The 22,062-nt window shown below is 41.5% G+C and overlaps 1 protein-coding gene across 24 annotated transcripts in view; it reads left to right on the top strand.

Annotated features, from left to right (window-relative positions):
- The window catches only part of celf2 (cugbp, Elav-like family member 2), a 211,378-nt gene extending 191,762 nt beyond the window's left edge, over positions 1-19,616 (top strand). For 7 of the 24 annotated variants that reach the window (XM_065951235.1, XM_065951243.1, XM_065951242.1 and 4 more), the window contains 4 exons: positions 2,942-3,070; positions 6,939-7,136; positions 8,878-9,021; positions 12,056-19,616. In XM_065951235.1, the coding sequence (XP_065807307.1) occupies positions 2,942-3,070; positions 6,939-7,136; positions 8,878-9,021; positions 12,056-12,183 (599 nt within the window). In that variant the 3' untranslated portion in view covers positions 12,184-19,616. The remainder of the gene's footprint in view (positions 1-2,941; positions 3,071-6,938; positions 7,137-8,877; positions 9,022-12,055) is intronic. The other 17 variants (XM_065951246.1, XM_065951250.1, XM_065951257.1 and 14 more) reach the window with 8 other exon arrangements.
- Positions 19,617-22,062: the final 2,446 nt, after the last annotated feature.

Here is a 22,062-nt window from a genome sequence, read left to right as displayed (position 1 = left end):
TGTTCCTCAAGTTAAATTTAGTGTTTTGTGAACGGCGTCCGGTGGCTTTGAAGAGAGCGATGTAACGGTAACATTTTTTGTAAAATTCCCTGATTTTAAAGGCTTTATATGTGATTTTTTTGATCCAGCAGATGTCGCCCTTGAGCACCAGCATGAAACCAAAACAACTCGCGCTGCATTGTTGTGTTAGCATGCTAATGCTAGCGATCTTTATTATGCTGGTATCTTCACACTGCATGTAAATTTACCTGAAATGAGCGTGATCTAGAAACACAGTTAAGCAGTGAGTACAGTATGTTATTCTTCTTTTCTCTAGTCCCTCAATTAAACAACTTTTATACACGAGGGGAGGAGTCAGCCGGCCGTCCTGGCGATGTAAACAAAGTGAAGATAGGACTCTGAAAACTCTGAAAACATCACAGACAGTGGGACTCGGGTGTTACACCCATTGTAGACAGTCATGACTCACAGAGTTATTTTCAGAGGAGATGCTTGATTTCTACATTTAAGAGTGAAAAATCACATATAAAGACTCTAAAGTTAACAATCCGAGTCCGTCAGTGGCAAACACAAACGCTTTCATTGGACGTCGGGTGATTGTGTGATGAAGTTGCAGCCCATTTCAACGCTTCAAACTACTGAAACAACTTTCAAACTTTCAGCTCTCTGATGTCATTTAGGCCTCAAATGAAAACATTACAAGGGGTCGCCTGGTTTAAAAATATCAAGACTTCTCCTTTAAGAACCCAAAGGATGATGTTTGAACTTGACTGAGGTTAAATATCACACACAACCTCCACACTCTCTACTTCCTCCTCCTTCGTTCTCTCCTCTCAGTCCTGCTTCCCCTCTCTCCTTGTGTTCCTCCTCGTTGCCCTCGTCTTTTTTCCCACTGCCCTCCTTTTGACAAGCTCCCTGTTTCTGCTCCATCATCCCCCCCCCCCCCTCCTCCCCCCTTTCATGTCGGCTCGGCCTCGCTCCAGCAGCCGTGTTTTTTTTTTTTTTTACTGTCTTCTTTTGGAGCGCACTCCCGACAGAGCATGAATATGAAAAGCCCCCCCTCCTCCTTCCTTCATCCCTCTCTCTCTCGTCTTCCTCCTTCATGTTAACACTAACACCGCTTCCATTCCACTTCCTACCAGCCCGTTCTTGTCTCGTCTCTCTCTTCCTCTCCTCGCTTATTCTCTCCTCACTTCTCACCTTCCCCAGCCTCTCTCTCTCTCTCTCTGTCTCTCTCTCTCTCTCTCTCTCTCTCTCTCTCTCTGTGTCTCTCTCTCTCTCTCTCTCTCCCTCTCTCTCTCCCTCTCTCTCTCTCTCTCTCTCTCTGTCTCTCTCTCTCTCTCTCTCTCTCTCCCTCTCTCTCTCTCTCTCTCTCTCTCTCTGACTCTGAATGTCACACCAACCTTGAATAGTACACACTCAGGTGGAGCTACTCGGTGCTTTACTGCATGTGTCAATGAAATGGAAAACGTCACAGAGGTTTGATAAATATAGACCGCTCTGCATGGATACAGACAAGCTTCTTTTTTTTTTTTTTGCACATTTTAAAATGTTTCACCATTTCTTAATATCCAAAGAGCTCCAACCTCGCTTTGATGAGGTCAAAGGTCAATGATCGGACTCAGTCTTGAGTTGTCCACCATCTCACCCGCCACCTCCACCGACATAGTAGTTCAAGTGTGTGTCCTAAGTGTGTGCGTACTTGAGTTTGTGTCCACTGTGTTCGATTTTTGTGTTGTTTCTGTGTCAGTGAAAATTTTTAAACCAAAAAGAGTCTCACACAAAAAAGTTTCACGGTTACTAAAAAAAAAAAAAAGTCTCTTCTTGATTGTGCTCCCGCCTTTCTGTCCAACACGTCTGCTTCTTCTTTTTGATGCTCGCTGTCTTTTCTTTAATGCGATCACCTTGAACGCAGCGATGCTTCTTCTCTGTACCTGCTTTTTCAGAACAAAAAAAAAGAAACAGCTCTCTTCTTTGAAACCATGGTCGTGCTTTCATCCCAGGGTGTAATTATACACCTGGGGGTTATTTTATTTTGAAGGATCAAGGTGTCATTCATGATTGGATTAATGAAAGGGGGCTGCATGATCATTCATGGCCGAGGCTGCAACAACGTTTAAATGACAAGTTATTTAACATGTATCTTGTTTGAAACTGCACCAAAGTCCAGCTGACCCTACACGACGTCGACTCAGTGAGTGAGCAGCACAGACACAACTTTGTAGCGGGAGTCGGCCATTGTTGTTGTAGTCCACCTACTCGTGCATGGCTCGAGATTTGAACACACACATACAAGTGGCTCTATTAAAAGCATGATAAATAGGTCATACATAATTATTATAAGTGGTTAAAAGAGTGGTGTTAAAAATGAGTATGACTCTGTTGCACGTTGCACCTACCTTTGCACAGTTATGCCGCGTTTTGCACTAAAGAAAATTCTAATAGAGTTCCCGTCTTTCACCGACTTGAGGACTTGACCTCCTTCTAAGATTACAGATCCTCAAGGCCGGCAGCCCGTTCTCTCAGTGTGCTGATACATGTTGGGACGAGTCGTACTTTTGTTTGAACTCGACCTCGTGTGTGAGTTTGTTTTTATACTAACTGAGTAAGAAAAACCTTCACCTCACCTCTAGGAAACGTACGGTTTGTGAAAATGCTTTTATAACACATCTCCTTCTTTCTTACCCTCTCCTTATCCTCTCTCTCTGCCTCCTTATTCCCTCTCTCTCTCTCTCTCCTTATCCTCTCTCTCTCTCTCTCCTTCATCTCTCTCTCTCTCTCTCTCTTTCTTCCTCTCTCTCTATCTCTTCTTATTCCTCTCTCTCTCTCTCTCTCTCTCTCCCTCTCTCTCTCTCTCTCTCTCTCTCTCCCTCTCTCTCCCTCTCTCTCTCTCTCTCTCCTCCCTTCATCTCTCCCTTTGCTACCCATCTCTTTCCCGCAGCAGCGGGCACCACAGCCAACTCCAACGCCGGCGCCATGAACTCTCTGACCTCTCTGGGCACCCTGCAGGGCCTGGCAGGCGCCACTGTGGGCCTGAACAACATTAATGCACTAGCAGGTAGCATCAACAGTGAGTATTCACCCTGCCATCATCAGCCACTCCACCTCCAACCTCCACCGTCACTTCCTCTTCATACACCCCCAGCGGCAACATCACTGCAAAAAACAAAAAAACAACCTGTGAGTCGATGCAGAGAGACGCAGAGTCACAGGAGCCAAACAAGGCAGGAACAGAGATCGACTTATGATGGCTTATGAAGCGTTTGAAATATCTTATATTGAATCTATTTTTAGAAACAAGGAGTCTCCTTTAAATCAACATAAAGGTTGTTTTTTTTCTTTCTTTAAAACATCCAAAATGCTTCATTAGATAAATAAATCAGAGTAAATCCAACAATCCATGCAGCAACTGGAAGATTTTATTTGGCATTTATATTTTGACTTTTATGAGGTTTTGACTAATCCATAACTTTTTTTTAGTCTGTATTTGAGGAAACCAAAAAGATTGAAATCTCAGATATTGACAAAACATTAGAAGACGTAAACATTTAAAAGAATAAAAAGCACGACGAACACATTCTGAACTCTGCTTGTTTGCTTCTTCCTGCCGTCTCTCTGCATCGCACTAAATAATCTGTCTTCATTCTCTCAATAACGGCTCTCTTTATTTATTCATCTGACTGAAAAACATCTCATCCATCCATCCCTCCTCCATCTGTCCATCCATCTCTCCATCCATCTCTCCATCCGCTTCCTGGTTGTGTGCGGGTCGTGCCTGCTGTTAAAGTGCTGCTGCGTCTCTGTCTGGGCAGAGCTGGCGTGCTGATGTCACTTCCCTCGACGTCATTGTTTCACATGTTGTTTTGTTGTCGTTTGAACACGGGGTGATAAAAGGGCACATTTTCAACTTTTTATCTAACTTCTAAAATATTTCATAATGTTCTCTTTGGTGATTTAGCAAAACAAAATAATTGTGATTACTTTTGTTTATTTTATTTTTTATTTTTTTTAGAATCACACATTCACAGGCATATTGTTAATTTGTGGTTAGACAATAGAGTGATTCCTCTTTTCACCTTTTTGTAAGTTTATAAAGAACAAAATAAATCAAATAGAAAAAAATAATAAAAATAAAATAGAAAAAAATAAAATAAGAAGACAAAAGACATGGGGCTGATTTTCCACAACAAATACAAAAATGAAGCATACAGCGTTTCATAACTAGAGGAAAACCAGATTAAACAAAATGAGGGAGTTTAGGGGAGATATAGGATTAATCCAATTAATCCAGAGGTCCTGAAATGTATTTTTCTGAAGCTCCAGAGAAAAAGTGATCCGTTCTATTATATAGATTTCATAAATCATACCAGTCTTTCACTTTCAATTGTGATTCCTGCATGGAAATTTTGAAAAATTACAATTTTCCTGCAAAAAAAAAGTGTGCAAGAATTAATTAAGCCTAAATTCCACCAGATTCGTTCTTGGTCTGTGATAGATTTTCACTTTATTCAATGTGTGCTTCCTCTGGCTCCGCCCCCCGCTGCGTCTCAGCTCTGTCAATCCGGAGCGCTCTGCAGCAGATACGCAAAGCTTCTAAAATAAGATAATCCTTTATTTATCCCACAACGGGGAAATTTACGGTGTTACAGCAGCAAAGAGAAAAGAATGCAAACAAAAAGTGAACACAGTACAATTTGAATAAAAAATTAAAAGGAAAGATGTACAAAAAATAGATAGATACCACAATATAGATTTAAAAAAAATAGATCAGCTGAGAGCTGCAGTTTTGACAAAAATGTAGTCAGAAAAAATGATGCCGGAACACATTAAAACATTATTTTCAGAATAAAAGACTCCGTTTTGCCGGTTCTGTGTGTGTGTGTGTGTGTGTGTGTGTGTGTGTGTGTGTGTGTGTGTGTGTGTTGGCTCCCCACCGTGTGTCCTGCCTCTGACCTCCGGGGAGACGGGTTGGGATCTTAATCAGAGCTGTTATTACAGCACAGATCGTGTACGAGCGGCCTCTTCCCTCCACATTATTCTCCTCTGACCTTTATGCTCCTCGGCTGGAGTAGCTGTATCCGCCGTGTAAATCATAAACACACACACACACACACACACGCTTGTCTTTTAAAACGAAATGGGTCGCTCTAGTTTAGCATCCCATTTTTTTCCCCTGACTAACCCTTCTCTCCTCACTGCCCCCCCTCCTCATCACCCCCCCTCCCACCACCAACCCGCCCTCATTTAAACACATCTAGGCCCTTAATTGAATTGCAAAGGTCACCGGTGCAATTATTCCTGAATAAATGAGTGACCTATAATCCGGAGCTCCGTGGTGATAATTTATTTCACTGTGTCTGACGGCGAGGCGACAGGATGCCGAGCCAATGTCAGAGCCCCCTCAGACAAGTTGCCCTCCGCCGTGATATTAAGCCGTTACAAGCAGCTAATGAGTGTTACTGCCGCGTTCCTTCACTTTTGAAACTAGACCACCGCCTGTTCTCCCCCCCTAACCCCCCACCCCCCGTCCGTCCTCGCTCCACGTGCCTTCTCTCCCCCTTAAAGTGAGACGTCAGACCGTTGTTGATGTTTAACCTCGCTAATTTCTGAATGTATGGAAACGGAAATATATCCATGTAGGGCAGTTAGAAGAATTGTGTGATGCTATGCTAATGCACATAATGTGAAATTCAGTATTCACCAGATTTGCAAAAAAAATGTTAACAATGTGTAGGCACGCATTGCCGGTTAAATGTAGTGTCTAAGCTGTAATACAGCCTCCCGCCACTAGATGGGGCTGTAGCTTCCACTCTACTGCCTGTATAGTATCACATAGGAGCATACATTAATACTAATCTGGGAGCGCGGGATAGCCTAGCAGAGCCATGTACAGAGGCTATAGTCGTCATCGCAGCGGCCTTGGGTTCGAATCCGACCTCTGACCTTTGCTGCATTTCATCTCCAACTCTCTCCTCCAGGCATTTCCTGTACTTTCCTGTCCGCTCTTCAGCTGTCCCATTTAAAAAAAAAAAGAGGCAAAAATAAAAAATACAAATAATACAAACTGAGCGATGGAAATATATAAACAAAAGTTCACATTTCGAAATTGTCTATGATTATTTGCAGAGGGAACCAATAGTCTCTAGACACCCAGAACAGCCATCTTGGATTCTGAAGTCAGGCATTGTCTCACTCAAAAACATGTATAGCCATATTTTTGGAAACATATTGTGTAAACTGCTGATTTAGGGGGTTGCTCCAGTTGAGATTTGTACTCGCTAGCTCAAAAAAAAGGCAAAATAAAAGATAGAAAACATGTTGATTGTTAAAGAAAAAGTCAGTTAAACTTCCTTCTTTAGGTTTCTTTGGTTAGACGTGCTTCAAAAAAGTAAAATACGCCAGAAACAGATTTAATGAACACCTGGGGGTCAATGGAGGACGCGTCCCATAGGGAGCTGAAAATCTCAGCTACACCCCTGCTACTGTTACAAAGTGTGTTATTGTGATCATTGCGTTCTCTTTCACTGTGTGTCGGTTTATACACATTACTGTTTCTGTCTCTGTGTGTGTGTGTGTGTGTGTGTGTGTGTGTGTGTGTGTGTGTGTGTGTGTGTGTGCGCTTGCCTCGCTGATTTAAAGGATGTGTGTGTGCAGCTCTGGCTGTCATCAGCTACACTCATACTGTACTTAAATGTGTGTGAACTAATTCGGTGTGTGTCCCGTGATCTGAGGTGTTGGACGTCATGTTTTGTCTTCTGTGTGTAACGTGATGTGTGTGTGTGTGTGTGTTTCTCACAGTACAGTCTCAGTATATGTGTGACGTCGTGTGAGTATTAGTGTGTATGTGTGTGTGTATGTGTGGTAATAACACAACCTTCAGTGGGAGCGCTAACGAGTAAGTGCACTCTTCTTTCTTTATTGTTGGGTTTTATGTAAAGTTGCTCAAATGCTCTCAGGTATGGCGGCTCTAAACGGAGGCCTGGGCGGCGCAGGGCTAACCAACGGGACGGCGGGCACCATGGATGCGTTGACGCAGGCTTACTCAGGGATCCAGCAGTATGCCGCCGCAGCGCTGCCCACCCTCTACAGCCAGTCGCTGCTGCAGCAGCAAGGGGCCGCAGGCAGCCAGAAAGAGGGTCAGTAGCTCGGGGGGAGCTTTCTGTGTGAACATCACTGACGCTCGGTCGGAGAGAGAAAACATGATTTCAGTGTTTCCTCCAGGGATTTATTCACCCTGCCGAACAACAACAAAACCATCATGAGACTCTCAGCTGGAACAAACAAAGATAATCATCATGATGTAATATTAATCGATTAGTGTCGAGTGAATACCTCGGACAGTCAGCGTAATGTCGATTATTCATACAAACAAACTGAAACCGGTTGAAAAAATGTTGCCTGCAACAAATCATAAACCTCCTCTACAGGCAATAATGAGAAAAAGCACAAATTGGATGTGGTTTAAGAAGAAAAATTGCCGGACTGCAGGATGCTTTTGGAGCGCTTGCCGTTTTATGCTGATATGTGATTTTTTTGATCCAGTAGATGTCGCCCTTGAGCTCCAGCATGAAACCAAAACAACTCGCGCTGCATTGTTGTGTTAGCATGCTAATGCTAGCGATCTTTATTATGCTGGTATCTTCACACTGCATGTAAATTTACCTGAAATGAGCGTGATCTAGAAACACAGTTAAGCAGTGAGTACAGTATGTTATTCTTCTTTTCTCTAGTCCCTCAATTAAACAACTTTTATACACGAGGGGAGGAGTCAGCCGGCCGTCCCGGCGATGTAAACAAAGTGAAGATAGGACTCTGAAAACTCTGAAAACATCACAGACAGTGGGACTCGGGTGTTACACCCATTGTAGACAGTCATGACTCACAGAGTTATTTTCAGAGGATATACTGGATTTATATTATATTTAAGTGTGAAAAATCACATATAGGGTTAGGGTTAGGGTTTAAAAAGACTTAAATCTGCATATTATCTTAGAGACAAACTTGGTCTTGTCTCTGGTCTCGAATAGTGCGGTCTTGACTACGCTGCACTAGTGCAACTTGATTTGTAACATTTCGACGTAACTCTTTTTCTCTCTACTCTCCAAAAAGCACAAAAATAAAATCCAGCGCTCCTCCGTCCTCTGCCTGATCCCTCATACTCTACATTTCTGTGAAAACGGTCATCATTGTGGCTCCTTTTATTCTCTCCTGGAAGAGAAAATGTAAAATATAAGCAAGTCTGAATATCAGAGCCGTTTGCAGAGCGCCACCTCCGATCGCAGAGGGCTGACAGTTGAGGTTAAATTCCCCCCCGAAAAAGCTTTTTAACAAAAGTGCTGAATACAAAAGAGATGATGAAATATTTAGTGAAAAGAATAAAGCCAACACACTGTTTGTTTGTTTGCCCGCTAAACAAAGATCCATTTCGCAAAAGATGCTTTTTATTTCTTTGTCAATCACATCCAGGAACTGAAAAACCCTCCAGGGAGAAACACTGAGCCACCTTTGACCCCTCTTAAGAGCGACGACGTGCAGCCCGAGAGAATGAATGAATCAAAAGTGAGCGAGGGAGCAGAGCGCCGATGTATAATTATTAAATGAAAACCAAAAAGCTTTCATCTTTGTTTAATGCTCAACACAATCACAGAATCTCCTTTAAAAGCAATAACAAGCTCAAGGTCGGCCGATACTGTGCTAAGCGGCGTGCTTCAGCCGCGTTCCTATGACGACAGCTACCGCAGTGTCAGCCCCCCCCCCCCCACAATGCAGCGCCACCGCCGCCGCCACCGCCACCTCTCCTGCAGGTTTGATTCACAGAAAATAAAACGCACTCTGACCCTCACACCCGATCTGCATCTCGTCCCCCCTCCCCAACAGGTCCCGAAGGTGCCAACCTGTTCATCTACCACCTGCCCCAGGAGTTTGGAGACCAGGACATCCTGCAGATGTTCATGCCTTTCGGAAACGTGGTCTCCGCCAAAGTCTTCATCGACAAACAGACGAACCTTAGCAAGTGCTTCGGTACGGCAGCAGTGCAGGTGTCGGTGTGTGTTTTCTGTGAAAAGGGAAACACACATTGAAGTCTTCTATTTTTTGTTCTCAGTTCAGGGGCACAAAATAAAAACCCTCTGAAGGATGCCGATCACAGTGTCGGTCCTTCAGAGCAGACATGTAAAATGTTCATGCCGCGTAAAAAAAAAAAACGATTCTGAAACATGAAAAGCATCGACCTAAAGGTTCAAGTCTTTATATTCAAATAAATACATTGGAATAAAACAATTTGGTGAAAGTAGCTGAATTAAAAAAAAAAAAAAAGTAAGAAAGCCTCGTTTTACAACCTCACCTTCCATCCCTCAAATGGGACAAGAGACAGTCCTGATTTTAAAAAGAAGTTGGGAATATTTTGTTTGTAAATCTGTGATCCTGTGAGTACGCAGGGATTTGCAATCTGTGTGCACAGTTTCCTAATCTTGTACCAAGGTTGTTATAGTTTGGGAGTTTTCAATACTTTTTATGTACATTTAATTTTTCAGATTTTTTTGGGGGGGACGGCTTTTCTGCCTTAATTTAAAGACAGGACACAGTGGGTAGAGTCAGGGAGAGAGAGAGAGAGAGTGGGGGATGGCATGCAGGAAAGGAGTCATGGGTCGGATTTGAACCCAAGCCGCCCGGCCAGCTTGTAGCAGGCTCCATACTGCGTTTTCCTTGCGTTACTTGTTTTCCTTATTACGAAAGCAACCTTGCACAGTTGTGAGTTTGTGGGTACGGCTTCTTAAACCGTGAGCGCGGCTTTGCTTTCCAAATTGCAAATCCGTGCTCACGGTTTTACAAATCTGTGCGCACAGATCCGTACAAGTGACTTTCATCACCTCGAAAAAGTAAAACATTTTAAATTGCAAATATTCATGTAAATATTCACCGCTCCTGTCTTATGGAGCCTCATTTTTTGTTTAACTAAGTAACACTTTGGAAGAAATGAGGAAATTGCGGAAACTGACACCATAAAAAGTGATCCCTCCAACCCTGATTCGATAACCTCTTCAACTCAAAATACCTGCTGAGTTTTTTCCTGTACTTCCCTCCAGTACATCCATTGTTCTGAGTTGATAAGGACAGTTTGGGAGGTTTTTCGAGGCCTCTAAATGTTTGGGTATAGAGGTTACATCTTTAAGAAATGAGACAGGCCTTGTTGACTAAAAGGAATCCTGACACAGCGTTTTTCTACCTGATGTCAAAAAAAATAAAAGCAAAAATCCTTCAAATTCAGCTTGGAATGCAGATGAGTGTATTGTAGTTTTTTCCTATATTTGCATAGCGTTTGTCCTTGTTGACAACAGAAGCTAAATATAATCCGTCTCCGTTCCTCGTGTAAGCGACCGAGGGAAGCAGAAAATAAATCAAGCGTGGATGGGGAGCAGGAGCGGCACACAAACAGACAGCAGCGATACTTGTCAAGATTGTGAGGATGGATGTGAGACAAGCGAGACGAGCAGTTTACTGTCAGGCTGCAGATAGAGGAAGTGAAGTGTGCACGAGGACGCACAATAAAACAACACAACATAAACGCCTTTATTTGGACATTATCACCCACACTGGCCTCCTTTTTAAAAAAAACAAGACTCCTGATGCTCCACAGTGCTAGTGTCCCTGTTTGTTTTACTATTTTATACATGCAATTGAAGCAAGCTTTAATTCTTTTATTACTTTGTTTATGAACAAACCCGACTCTCCCCCCTCCAGGACTCATTAAAGTTTAATCTCTTTCTCGTCGTGTACCAGGGGTGTATTTTAATGTAGATGTAAATGCGATCTCAAGATGCACAAACACAATGAGAGAGCCTCACGTTGTCCTTAAACACCAGTTTATTATGACGCCTTCATTTAGAGAAAGTTAGCTTGCTGTAAATAAAGGAGACCATTTCAAGGAGAAGTCTGTGAGACGGTTACGGAGGGAAATCTGAAGCTGTAGTGGGTCCCAAAAACAAATTAAAAAAAGATATAAAAACCTTTTATTAGAGACCTAGAGCTCCAAAGTTAGGACGTTTAATGTAGTCTGTTCAACATTACATCCAACATCTTGGATATGTAGCAACATTAGCGACATTAGCTAGAAACAGACACAGAAAGAGGCGGCTGCCCGTAGCCACGACAAGATAAACCCGCCCTGCTTACAGTTTTCACAAACAGCTGAGCTCGCTTAGACCAACATGAAGGCTCTTGATTCATCCATCTTGATAATTTAGCTGGTCATGTAAACAGACGTATTCCAAATGTTGAAAACAAAACAAACAAAGCTGGCGGATCAGCGTCAGTAACAAGATTAAGCTAAACTGAAGCCTAGCCTCCTAGCAAACAACGATAACATGCTAGCACTGCAAAAACTCAAATCTTAGCGAGTTTACTTGTCTGATTTCTCGTGAAAATTTTTAAATAAACGAGGTTTGAGTAGCTTGTAATTTGAGGACAGCCTGGTTACGTTGGCTAGCTAACATTTCCTCGCTTGCTATGTAAGCTAACCTGTTAGCGATTTTAACAACCGTGTTCAACCATATGTAAACAGCAACGGCTCTTTTTCATCCATGTAAACCCGTAGCAGTGGTTTGCCACCAGTTTGCTCGCACATTTGAAGGTTATTTCAGGAATTCCTGATATCTTGACAAACTTAAAACGCCTGACAAGTAACTTGGAGTAGCCAATCACATGACAGCGCGGTTAGATTAAGCAGAACTATGCTAATGCAAAATGATAGCTAGTTCACTAGCTTGCCAGTTAATTTCTCTTGGTTTACGTTAAGGATTGGTACCAACTGGGGCTGTCGACCAATTAACTTTCTATAGCTATTAAAGCTGAAATTCATAGCAGTGGATCCCATTTTTAATCCAATGCTACTTATCTTAGCTAAACTACAGTGCACCCAAAGGGACAAAATAGCACACGATTGATGTGTTTAAAAAAATAATGCATTATTAGCCTTTTCCTCTGTGTTTTGAGTCCGTCTGCCTCCATGTTTTCACCAAGTATCCCCTTCTCTGTCATGCCCCCCCCCCCCTTACAGGCTTTGTCAGCTACGACAATCCAGTGTCGGCACAGGCAGCCATCCAGGCCATGAACGGCTTCCAGATTGGCATGAAGCGGCTGAAGGTGCAGCTGAAGCGCTCCAAGAACGACAGCAAACCGTACTGATCTTAGCACTAGGGTCTATCTGCTCCCCCATGTTAGCACTGCTAGGGTAAGTCCCCCCCTCCCCTCCCCCGACAAAGAAACAAAAAAATGAAAGAGAAAAAAAATAGCAAACCGAGCCACGACCTCTCTACACAGGGACTCTGCGGGGAGGGTGGGGGGGGTGGGGTTGATGGGAGGGAAAAGGGAGGGATGTGGGAGGGAGGGGGAGACGACCTACAACCACTCTGAGGGAGACACACACACGCCTTGTTTTAATTTTTTTTCTTGCTTTTTTTTTTTTTTAAAGATTTTTAAGTTTGCTTTCAAGTATTATTTATTACGATTATTTTTTTTTTCTTTTTACGCACATGAACGCTTCCATTAACCGCCATTACTTTGTGCAATTTTTATTCTTTTTTTTTTTTTTTACGATGGAAGGAAGTAGCTATCTCTCAGCTACAAAAAAACGATCTTTCTCAGTGATTATTTAAACATTTCTTGAGGACATTACAGTCAGAACTCGAGGTAAAGACAAAGGAGCCATAAAAGTTTTTCCATTTTATTTTGACTTTTTTTTTCTCGTCGTGAACCTGACACCTGGTGAAAGTTTTTTTTCCTTTTTTTTTGACGCGCATGCAGATATGCACATCGGCCCGTCGCGCTCTGCGGTGTTGGTTGCAGGCCGCCGCCGCCGCTGCTGCTTCTCCAAAAAAAAAAAAACGCCTGCTGGTTACCCGGGGAGCAAAACGGCTGCGAAACATTAGTGGCCTCTTTACATTTGAGCGAGGGGCGATGTCAGCGATGCCCGCCGCTACAGATACAAAAAATCCACCACCGCAAGAAGAGAAAAAAAACACACACACTCCAGCTACGTCTTCTTATTATTATTATTTATGTGAAAATATAAAAAGTTTTTTTTTATTTCTCAGAAAAAAATAATCAGCGAGTCCTTTCTGGGTCAGATCACATTGGTCTTTGACGTGAAGGAGCATCTTTTAAAAAAAAAACAACAACCAGAATTTGATGAAGGCGACGATAACAATTCTAACGATACGTTTAAAAAAAAAAAGTTTATGGTTTAAGGTGGTCACTGAAAATACTTGATGTTTGTTGAAAGATTTAAAAAAAAAGATAATGATAATTCAAAGTACAGAGAGCCACAGGCCTGTAAATTTTATTTGTAAAAAAAGCAGTTCTATTTTTATACAACATTTTTACTGCCTCAGATGAAAAAAAAAAGGATTTTATTTATTGCCTATCGTTAAGTTATTGGACTCCTCTTATAAAGTATTACAGCATCTTTAACGTAGACCCTTTGTGGAGAAGTCTCGTGGAACATTTTGGGTTCTCCGGTGTGTTTTTTTTTTTTTTTTTTTTCTCGTCTGTTATTTCAGTGCAGAAACCACGATCACGACACGCCTCCGCCGCCATAAAGACACGCACCTTCACCTCCTCCTCTTCTTCTTCTTCTTCTTCTTCATTATGTCATCCACACACACACACACACACACACACACAAATCACTCTGTGCTGTTCATCTGTCTCTCTCTCTTCCTCTCGCCATCCGTAGTGGGACTACTTCCTGTCAAATTCGTACCTTTTTTTCCTCGCATTTTACACGTTTTTCGTTTGAGTGTTTATGTTTTTTGTTTGTTCGTGGACCCCCCCCCAAAAACAAAAACATCTCCAAAGATTTTTGATTTTTTTAAAGGATGAAATTAAAAGACCCCCCAACCTTTAAAAAGAAAGTATAATTTACTCCTTAAATCACGGCGGCCATCTTGGATCTGATGGATTCAGTTTCCAGTGGGTTTTTTGTGAATTACTGACTTGAGTGTGCAGATGCGAGCGTCGTTTCTCCGTGATTAAAAAACCTATAACCTATTTTTCAAAAATCTGAGCTAGAAATTCGTGAGTCGTGTCGCTGTTCTGCATTGTTGTTGTTTTGTTTGTTGTTGTTGTCCAGTTGTTTTTTTTTGTTTTTTTTTAGTGCTGTGGTGCTCTCTGGCTCTCTGTGTGTAACTCTCTCTCTCTCTCTCCTCTTGTTTTTTTTTCTTTCCCCCGTTTAGAACAACCTTCATCTCCATGCCTGTTATAGCTCATCGTTTGCCTCGCATGTCTCCGTGGCGTCCTCCCCCCCTCTCAAAAAAAAAACACACACACACACACACACACACACACACGAACTTTGAACAGAAAACAAAGTGTCATCGTCCTCCCCGTCATTGTTTTTTCTGATGTCTTTTCCGAGCTCACCTGATCCTAACCTGGCCCTCCTCCTCCTCCTCCGCTGCCTACTGACCTTTTGACCTTTTTTGGGATTTTTTTTTACTTCTTGTTTTTTGCTTTTTTTTGTTGTTTTTATGCATGTGACCTCATTTGGATCCGGGAGGGTTTTCAGGGAGGCGATACACAAAATGGGAGGGGGGGGGGGGGAGGAGGGGTCGGGTGAGAGAAAAATGAATCAATGTGAAAAAGATATAAAGCTGCATTCATACGAAAAACACAAAAAAGACTGAGATTTTTATGGAAAAAAAAAAACACATGTTCCTTTTCTTTTTTTTTTTTTTGAAGAAAAACAAACACAACAAACCTGTGGCAAAGTGATTTCCATTCAGTATGTTTTTTCTTCTTCTTCTTTACGTCCGTTTTCTTTTTTTTTCATTTCAAAAGTAAACTTGAAAGTTTCAACGCAGGAATTGGCGCCTCATCTTGCTTCTGGCGCCACCGACGCCGCCGCCGAAAAACAACACAAAAAAAACCCCAAAACACACACAAAAAAAAAAAGACCGATGTGCGGGTCGGTTCCAGAAGCAGTCGGCGCCAGTTTCTCTGAGAAATAAGACTACTTCCAAACAGTTTTGAAGTCAAAAACTGTCTGATCAAATATTCGACTCTCTCTCAGAGCTCTCCAATGGTTTTTACATTTTTCAGGCAGTGTAAAGTTTTTTGATAAGGCCATTTTAAGTGGCTCTGTTTCTCATTCAAAGTCTATATATAGAACCACTTTTTTCTAGAGTAGTTTAAAGGGTTAAAAAAAAAAAAAGACAAAAGACCCTGTTTGGGGGGTGGGAATAAATGCTACCTACTTGTGTCACCTTTTGCTGAACTGACTCACAGATAGACAATCCGTGGTTTCAAAATGCACATGATGAAATGACCTATATTTTCTACTGTTTAAATGTATAGAGGAAAAAAAAAAAGAACTAAACTTAAAAACCAAGCGTACTAAGATTTACCTGTAAAACCTGCGTTACCGTCGGTGCTTCTCGTGAGTTTAGTTGTGGTTTCATCACAAGTCTACCGGTCTTAAATGTCCTCATGTTTTTTTCAAGAGAAGACTTTAAAAAATCAGTTTACTTGAACAATAGACAAAGCCTTTCATATTCCTATAATAGTTACTTTGTCCTTTTTATTATTCGTTTCTTTTCTTCTTCTTCTTTTTTTTTTTAAAGGAGTCCCTATTTGCTAAAATTTCTTGTCGGTTAATTAGCTATATAAAATTCCTAAAAATATATATAAATATAAATATATCTATATATATATATATATAACGTCAGCTTGTGAAGCATCAATGTCATTATTATTTTATTTCTCTCGTGGGAAAACGATATTTAGGTGTGTTTCGTTGTTCAGCAAAATGTCTTATAACGAGAAAAAAAAAAAGATCAGTGGAGTTTAGTGCCAAATTCTGAAGGTACTTCCTGCCTAGCGCGTCAGTGTACTTCTTGTGAAATGATTTGATAACATGGGTATTTTATTATAAGTGTTTTGTATGGATCCCTCATATTTAAAAAAAAATATAGATTTAAAAAAAAAAAAGAGTTTGTTAACTTGCTATTCTGTGGTCTTGTTGCCTGAAAAAAAAATGTCATGTTTGCTTTTTTTCTTTGTAAAGATGTACAAAAAAAAGAAGAAAAAGTTCAAAAAAAGTGCCCATGTGTCATATATATATATCTATATACACGCACACACGGACACGGACACACACATTCTCGTGCAGACCTCACAGTTTTTTACTTTCTTTGTTGTGCAATGAGAGCCCCTGAGTGTGAAAAGCCTCCGCAGGAAACCCCGCTACGGCCCGCCCAGCGTGCACACACACACTTTAAAACACAAGATATTTTTAGCCATTGTACAGCCGTTTCACTCATCGAAGCCTTACCACCAAATCTTTGCACTCCTCTTCCTCTCTCTCTATTAGTATTCGCACACAAACACGGGCGTCGGGCTTCAGCGTGAATCGTTCTGATTGTTTTCCTCGCACACTCAAGGTGAGAGTCATACATACGTGAAGCCTTATTTCTCTAAAATCCCTTTTTTGTTGAGTTGTAGCCGCGCGTCACTCGCCTCAGACGGGAGGCGAGAGGATCATTACTTTTTGTGTATCACCTCAGACGAGCGTGCGTTTTCTTTCATGATGTAAGCACAGGGCAAGACTCGCTCAGTCATTCCATCTTTTGAGGGGCGGGGAGGGAGAAAAAAAAAAGCACACAAGATAGTCGAGAGAGAGAGAGGCGGGACGGTCCCGAAGCAAGTTTGACTCGTTTCTCCTTTGATTTTTTTAATCTTCCATCAGGGTGTAAGACTTCTACCAGGTGTGAGTCTTATCTGCGGGCCAAAAAAATCGTGTTGAGATGCCAAAGTGTGTTGACGACGTCCTCATAGTCGAGCCGTTTACATGGCACAGTGTTGTCAAGTCTATTCAACTGCCCCCAAAGCCCCCCCCCCTCCCTGAAAGCCTAGTTTACGCTCTGCAAAAAAAAAAAAGAAAAAAAAAAGGCAGCATTATTTTCTACAAAAGCTCACCAGTCGCCTTAAAAACAGGGAGCGTTGTACCAGTATTATAACAGTATACGATGTTGTCAGTTAAAGTCAGTGATGTGTGCCAAGTCCAGGTTCACGTTCATGTACCGTTAACCTTCCATCTGTCCGAGTCCGGGCCTGTTTTATTTTTTGTCCTTGCAGCGTTAAAGGAAGGAGAGAACACCACGGCTCCTCCGCCTGGTTGTTGTCTCCCCGGCCAACCTGGGTTATTAGAAACTGGAGCTACGAGGAGAGGCGTCTTATTGGAGTAGCGACAGGGGAAATAAAGCGCTCGTTGGCTGCAGAGGAAGGGGTCACGACGTCCGCCGGTCCACACAGGCAAAACAACCGCCGCAAGCCGAGATGAAGGCAATACAGCTTTCATTATCCTCTCAAAGACCCCGACCCAATACCAAACTTTACAAACAGGGAGGCGAGTAGACTTTTTTTTTTTTTTTTCAATAAAATGCAGTATACATATGAGCAGTGCCACAAACAGCCATAACTACCTGTATGAAAAGCTGGACAAAGAAAGAGTCCCAGTTCTAATCAGTGTTATAGAGGACCAGTTTTTTGTTTTTTTTTCTGACCGCCGTGCGTGTTAACGATTGCACATTTTCACGTCGTCACTTCTCCGCCGCACAATTTCCTTGAACGTACATGTGGAGGTTTCATCATAAAAAAAGTGTGCTGTTGCAAGTTGACACCGAGCACAGGCTGTTCTTATTCCCAGCTCGTCGAATGCAGCGCCCGAATTACGACCCTGCAGGAAGCCTCATGACTGGACGCAGTTTCTTCCTGTGGCATCTTGAGGCTTATAGAAAACTAGATATTCCCAAATGTTACTTAATTTTTAGGTCGTCCACCAACGACCACAAGGAACCTATCGCACCGTTTCCACCAAGCGGTTCTGGTTTGGTTCAGTTCAGTTCGGTACGGTAAACCCTGATCTTGCTTTGGTTTCCACAGCCAACCGCTCCCTTATTTGGTAAGCAGAGCGATCATTAATTAAGTCCAACGAAGAAGAAGAAAAAGAACGGGACACAGTAAACTTACATTTAAATTTAGGGTCGGATCAGGACCCTTGGTACCCCAACAGAAGGGTACCAAAAAAGTAAGATGGTACGGATCCCTTATTTTGGTACCATTCCCAACTTTAGATGGTGGAAAAACCAATGAATGGGTACCGATCTGAACCGGAACGCTTGGTGGAAACAGGACTTTAGAGCTACAGACCAAGCTGCTGCATTTGACAAGTCTGGGGTGAGAATCCCTTAAATGGCCGTCTGTGTGATTTACGACTTTTTTTCAACGTTCCCAGAAAAAGTACGTCCTAAATTGCCAAATCTCAGCGCGTTGCACACAGCCCGACGCCACACAGTCCGGTGCCAAACACCACCTTGTCTTTGTTTCAATGTCGAAGCACAAAAAAAGGGGTCGTAGAAAACGGGGGGGGGTTTTTCTGCCGAGCGGCTCGCCTCAGGGGCTTTCATGGCCGATGCTTGTTGTAATCTTTATATCTTGTCACTGTTCACTTCTCTGTTCTCCTTCTTTCTTAATTATCTTAAGTGCTATTTATCAAACAATGAAAATCTGAAAGGACAAAAAAAAAAAAAAAAAAAAATTTGAACTTGTCGTTTCTTTGCATTATGGCTTATGTCAAAAGTTTTTTGAGGAAAAATGTTTTGTGTGTTCTCTTTCCGTGCCGTAAAAAAAAAAAAAATGAGCTTGTTGTCTGTAGAAATTATCCAATTTTTTTTTTCATTTATTGTTTTTGTTTCCTTTTAATTCTCAAAAACGTTTTTGTTTTTTTTCAGTAGTTTTATTGTCTTGAGAGAAGCCAAAGTCAATGCATTTCAGTGGATCCTGTAAGCGTGATGTATGTTTGTTTGACAACACTTGGAAAAATCTGTCACTGGATGGGATTTAAAAAGTACAAAAAATGCAGGCTTTCCTATTTCTACAACTGATTGTACTTATGCATTTTGTACCAGTGGAATTTTTTATACTGGAGATTAAAGGATACAACAAAAAAAAAATCTTAGAAAAAACGCTGTCTGGCCTGGTGGTGTGGCCTGACCCTGACTGGTCCCCGAGTATGATTTCTAGCTGGCATCAAGAACGTTGGCTTTTGATATAAGATTTTCTAGAAGATCTTTGGCTTTATTTCTTTCACTTCTTTTTCCTCACTTCAGTGTTGATCTTCCTTTCCACCTTTTCTTTCTTTCGTTTCTTACTTTGTTTTTTTCCCAGAAAAAAAACAGAGGGTAGGTGAGTGTTTTTCTTTTTTCTGTTATTTTATTTTTATTTTTTTGCTTTTTAAATAGTTCTAGCAAGTTTGTCTATACAACAGCAGTAAGTTTCATTTGACTTCTGTATTGTGCCGTCTACACGATAAAGACAATTATAGAAAAAGAAGGAATAGAAATATTTAGTCACCTTCAGTGGATTAATGTATTAGTTTAATAAAGAGATCAACTAATTAGAAATCTTTTTGCTTTTAGCTGTTTAGATTTTTCCGGTTTCTCTGTCCTTCTCTGTGAACTAACTGTGTAGCTGAAGCAGTCAGAATTATTTTTGTAAACGTATGTTCTTGTGTGATGCAGTTTTTTGCTTCTGTCTCCTATATTAAACCATTTTTCCTAATACTTGTCTCTCTCTGTGTTGTTATGTTCCAGTGGCTGTCTGATGTTGTACTGTTTCTCAACCTCTCCCTGCCATTCTTCTCTCTCTTCCTCTCTCTTTCATAGTCTCTCTCATTCTATCTTTCCCCCTTCGTGTTCACATTTTTTGTTTCTACCACATAGTAAAGTTGACTCCATCCCCAGTGACAACTCACTATGCTGTCGTTCTCACCAAACATAGTAAATATACATCAGAGTGTGTGTATGTATATTACTGTGTAGCCCAAGTCCATGCGTGACAGTCGAGCGATTAAGACAAACAATCGAGCGTAGTCCGGGGAACCCTCCAATCGTTGAGATCTCAGCTAAAATGTTTGACTTATTAAGAAGCAGAAAGCATGTCAGCTAGAATCTTAAGGGAATAGTTTGACATTTTGGGAAATAGGTTTTAAAATGTAAGGTCATGCAATACATTTCTGCCAAAATATTTCTGTATTCAAGCTTGGTGCTATCAAAACTACATGTATGGCTAGTTCGCTAACCAAAAACTAGCTAGCCTGCTAACCGAAAGCAAAAGCATGTATGTTAGCAAGCTTGCTGACTTTTTTATAGTGAGTTTTGTAACATTAATTCACTTATCTCTTTACCAAAAAAACTTGCTGGATTGGGATCCTTGGAGTCCTTGTTACGCAGATAATTCTAATGGCAAACGTCTTTTTGACCTTTTAGCTTAAATGAATAGCTGGACATTTAGGGAAGTACATTTAATTGTGCTCCTGAATACACTACGTGTAGGGTTAGTTCTTAAGCTACCATCCAGCTAACCATCCAATATAAGGCTCGCTAGCTAGCTAGCTAGGCGTATACTAGCTGGCCAGTTGTTAATCACCTGTAGCTGGCAGGCTAACCATCTAATAAAATGCTCGCTAGCTAGCTAAGCGCATACTAGCTGGCCAGTTGTTAATCAGCTGCAGATGGTAAGCTAACCTGCTAATAAAAGGCTAGCTATGATTATGCTAGCAGCAGAAGGTAACAAGAACCATCCAAGCTTCCTTCAATTTGTTAGTTAAAATAAAATCTGCTGTAAATTAAGCTTAGTCATGGCGTTAACATGGCTTGTATCCACTATCACAATGTTTCTCTGACAGTGGACAGTTTATATTGCGATTAACTGGCTAGCGTAAGTACTTTATTTCCCAAATTGTTGAATTAGACCTTCAGTCACAGTTTTTTATCCAGAGTTAGAGAGTTTTTTTGAACGCTAACATTTAAATTTCTTTGTCAGGATTGAAGCCTAGCACGAGCTTGAATTGGCCCATGATTAGAATAAGAGGTCCAACTCTGATCAAGGACCAGCAAACTATATTTTGGTCCGAGCGAGGGTTCCCTTTATCGGGGACACCGGCCACCGCTGTCCTCTTTCCCTGTGCTGTCCGCTGTCCTGGGCGAGACTGTCCACTGTATGTCCACTTTGTGTCCGATCCACTCCCGTATACTGTCTCACCGTCACAACTGCATCCCCAGTAGAGAGAGCGAGAGAGAGAGAGAGAGAGAGAGAGAGAGGAAAGAGAAGTCAAAGGTCTAAGTTTTCACCTTACATTCACAAGATATCAAAGAGGGTTTTTGAAGTGTTTGAATGAAACCGAGGTACTTTTTTTTAATTCACACGTTGAAGGTTACATCAGAGGAGAGATCTTCGGTTCTATAAGGTTTTTCAAAATGGGAAGGTCTGGACAATACTGGCTGCTTTTTTAATGAAATAAAAAGCGAGTTTCAATATTGGTGTAATAAATCTGCAGATTCCCTCAAGTTAAGCCAAAAGCTGCAACCTGCAAAGCATCTATATTTTTCATTTTTACAACTTGGTTCTACAAATATCCACTATTGTGTACATTATGAACTCTTGGGCACATTACGGCGTCCCCCCCTTTCATCACTGCACCAGTCCACCTAGTCTGTTATAAAATATTGATTGCAAGGGTTCAGGCAAGGCATACAATAAAGTGCCCTCAGTCTGTGGATTCTACCCATGGATAGATCGTATTAAAGCTCTATTATTGTCCATGTGTGGCCTGTAATTCAAGAGCAGGTCTGCAGCTCAGGATTTTTATTCTTTCCTGGATGTTTTTCTCTTTTGCATTTGCTTCTATCCCCCCCTCCCTTTTGTAGGATCACTTTCAGAATGAAAGCAGCCAGAAGGTTTTTTTGCACTCAAAATTGAATTGCTGCTTCTTCAATCACACATTAAGTGACCCCTTAAAAGATTCAGGAGTCCAACTGTGGGGAAAAAAAGAGAGAGTTTGACGACGACCACTTCATCACATGATGCCCAGGAGGCTACAAAACCCCCAAGGTAAGGTCCAAGGTAATAAATGAATTCAACAAATGTGAACTTTGGAAGGCCACATTTGCCAATGGCAGCACTTAGCTTCCTTCAATTTTTCCAAATAAATCAACGGTGTCCTTCTCA

This window comes from Labrus bergylta, chromosome 23 (assembly GCF_963930695.1).
Source record: "Labrus bergylta chromosome 23, fLabBer1.1, whole genome shotgun sequence".
In the NCBI taxonomy this organism is placed as follows: Eukaryota; Metazoa; Chordata; class Actinopteri; order Labriformes; family Labridae; genus Labrus; species Labrus bergylta.
Note: the sequence above shows the minus strand (reverse complement) of the source record. Positions and strands in the feature narration are given on the sequence as shown.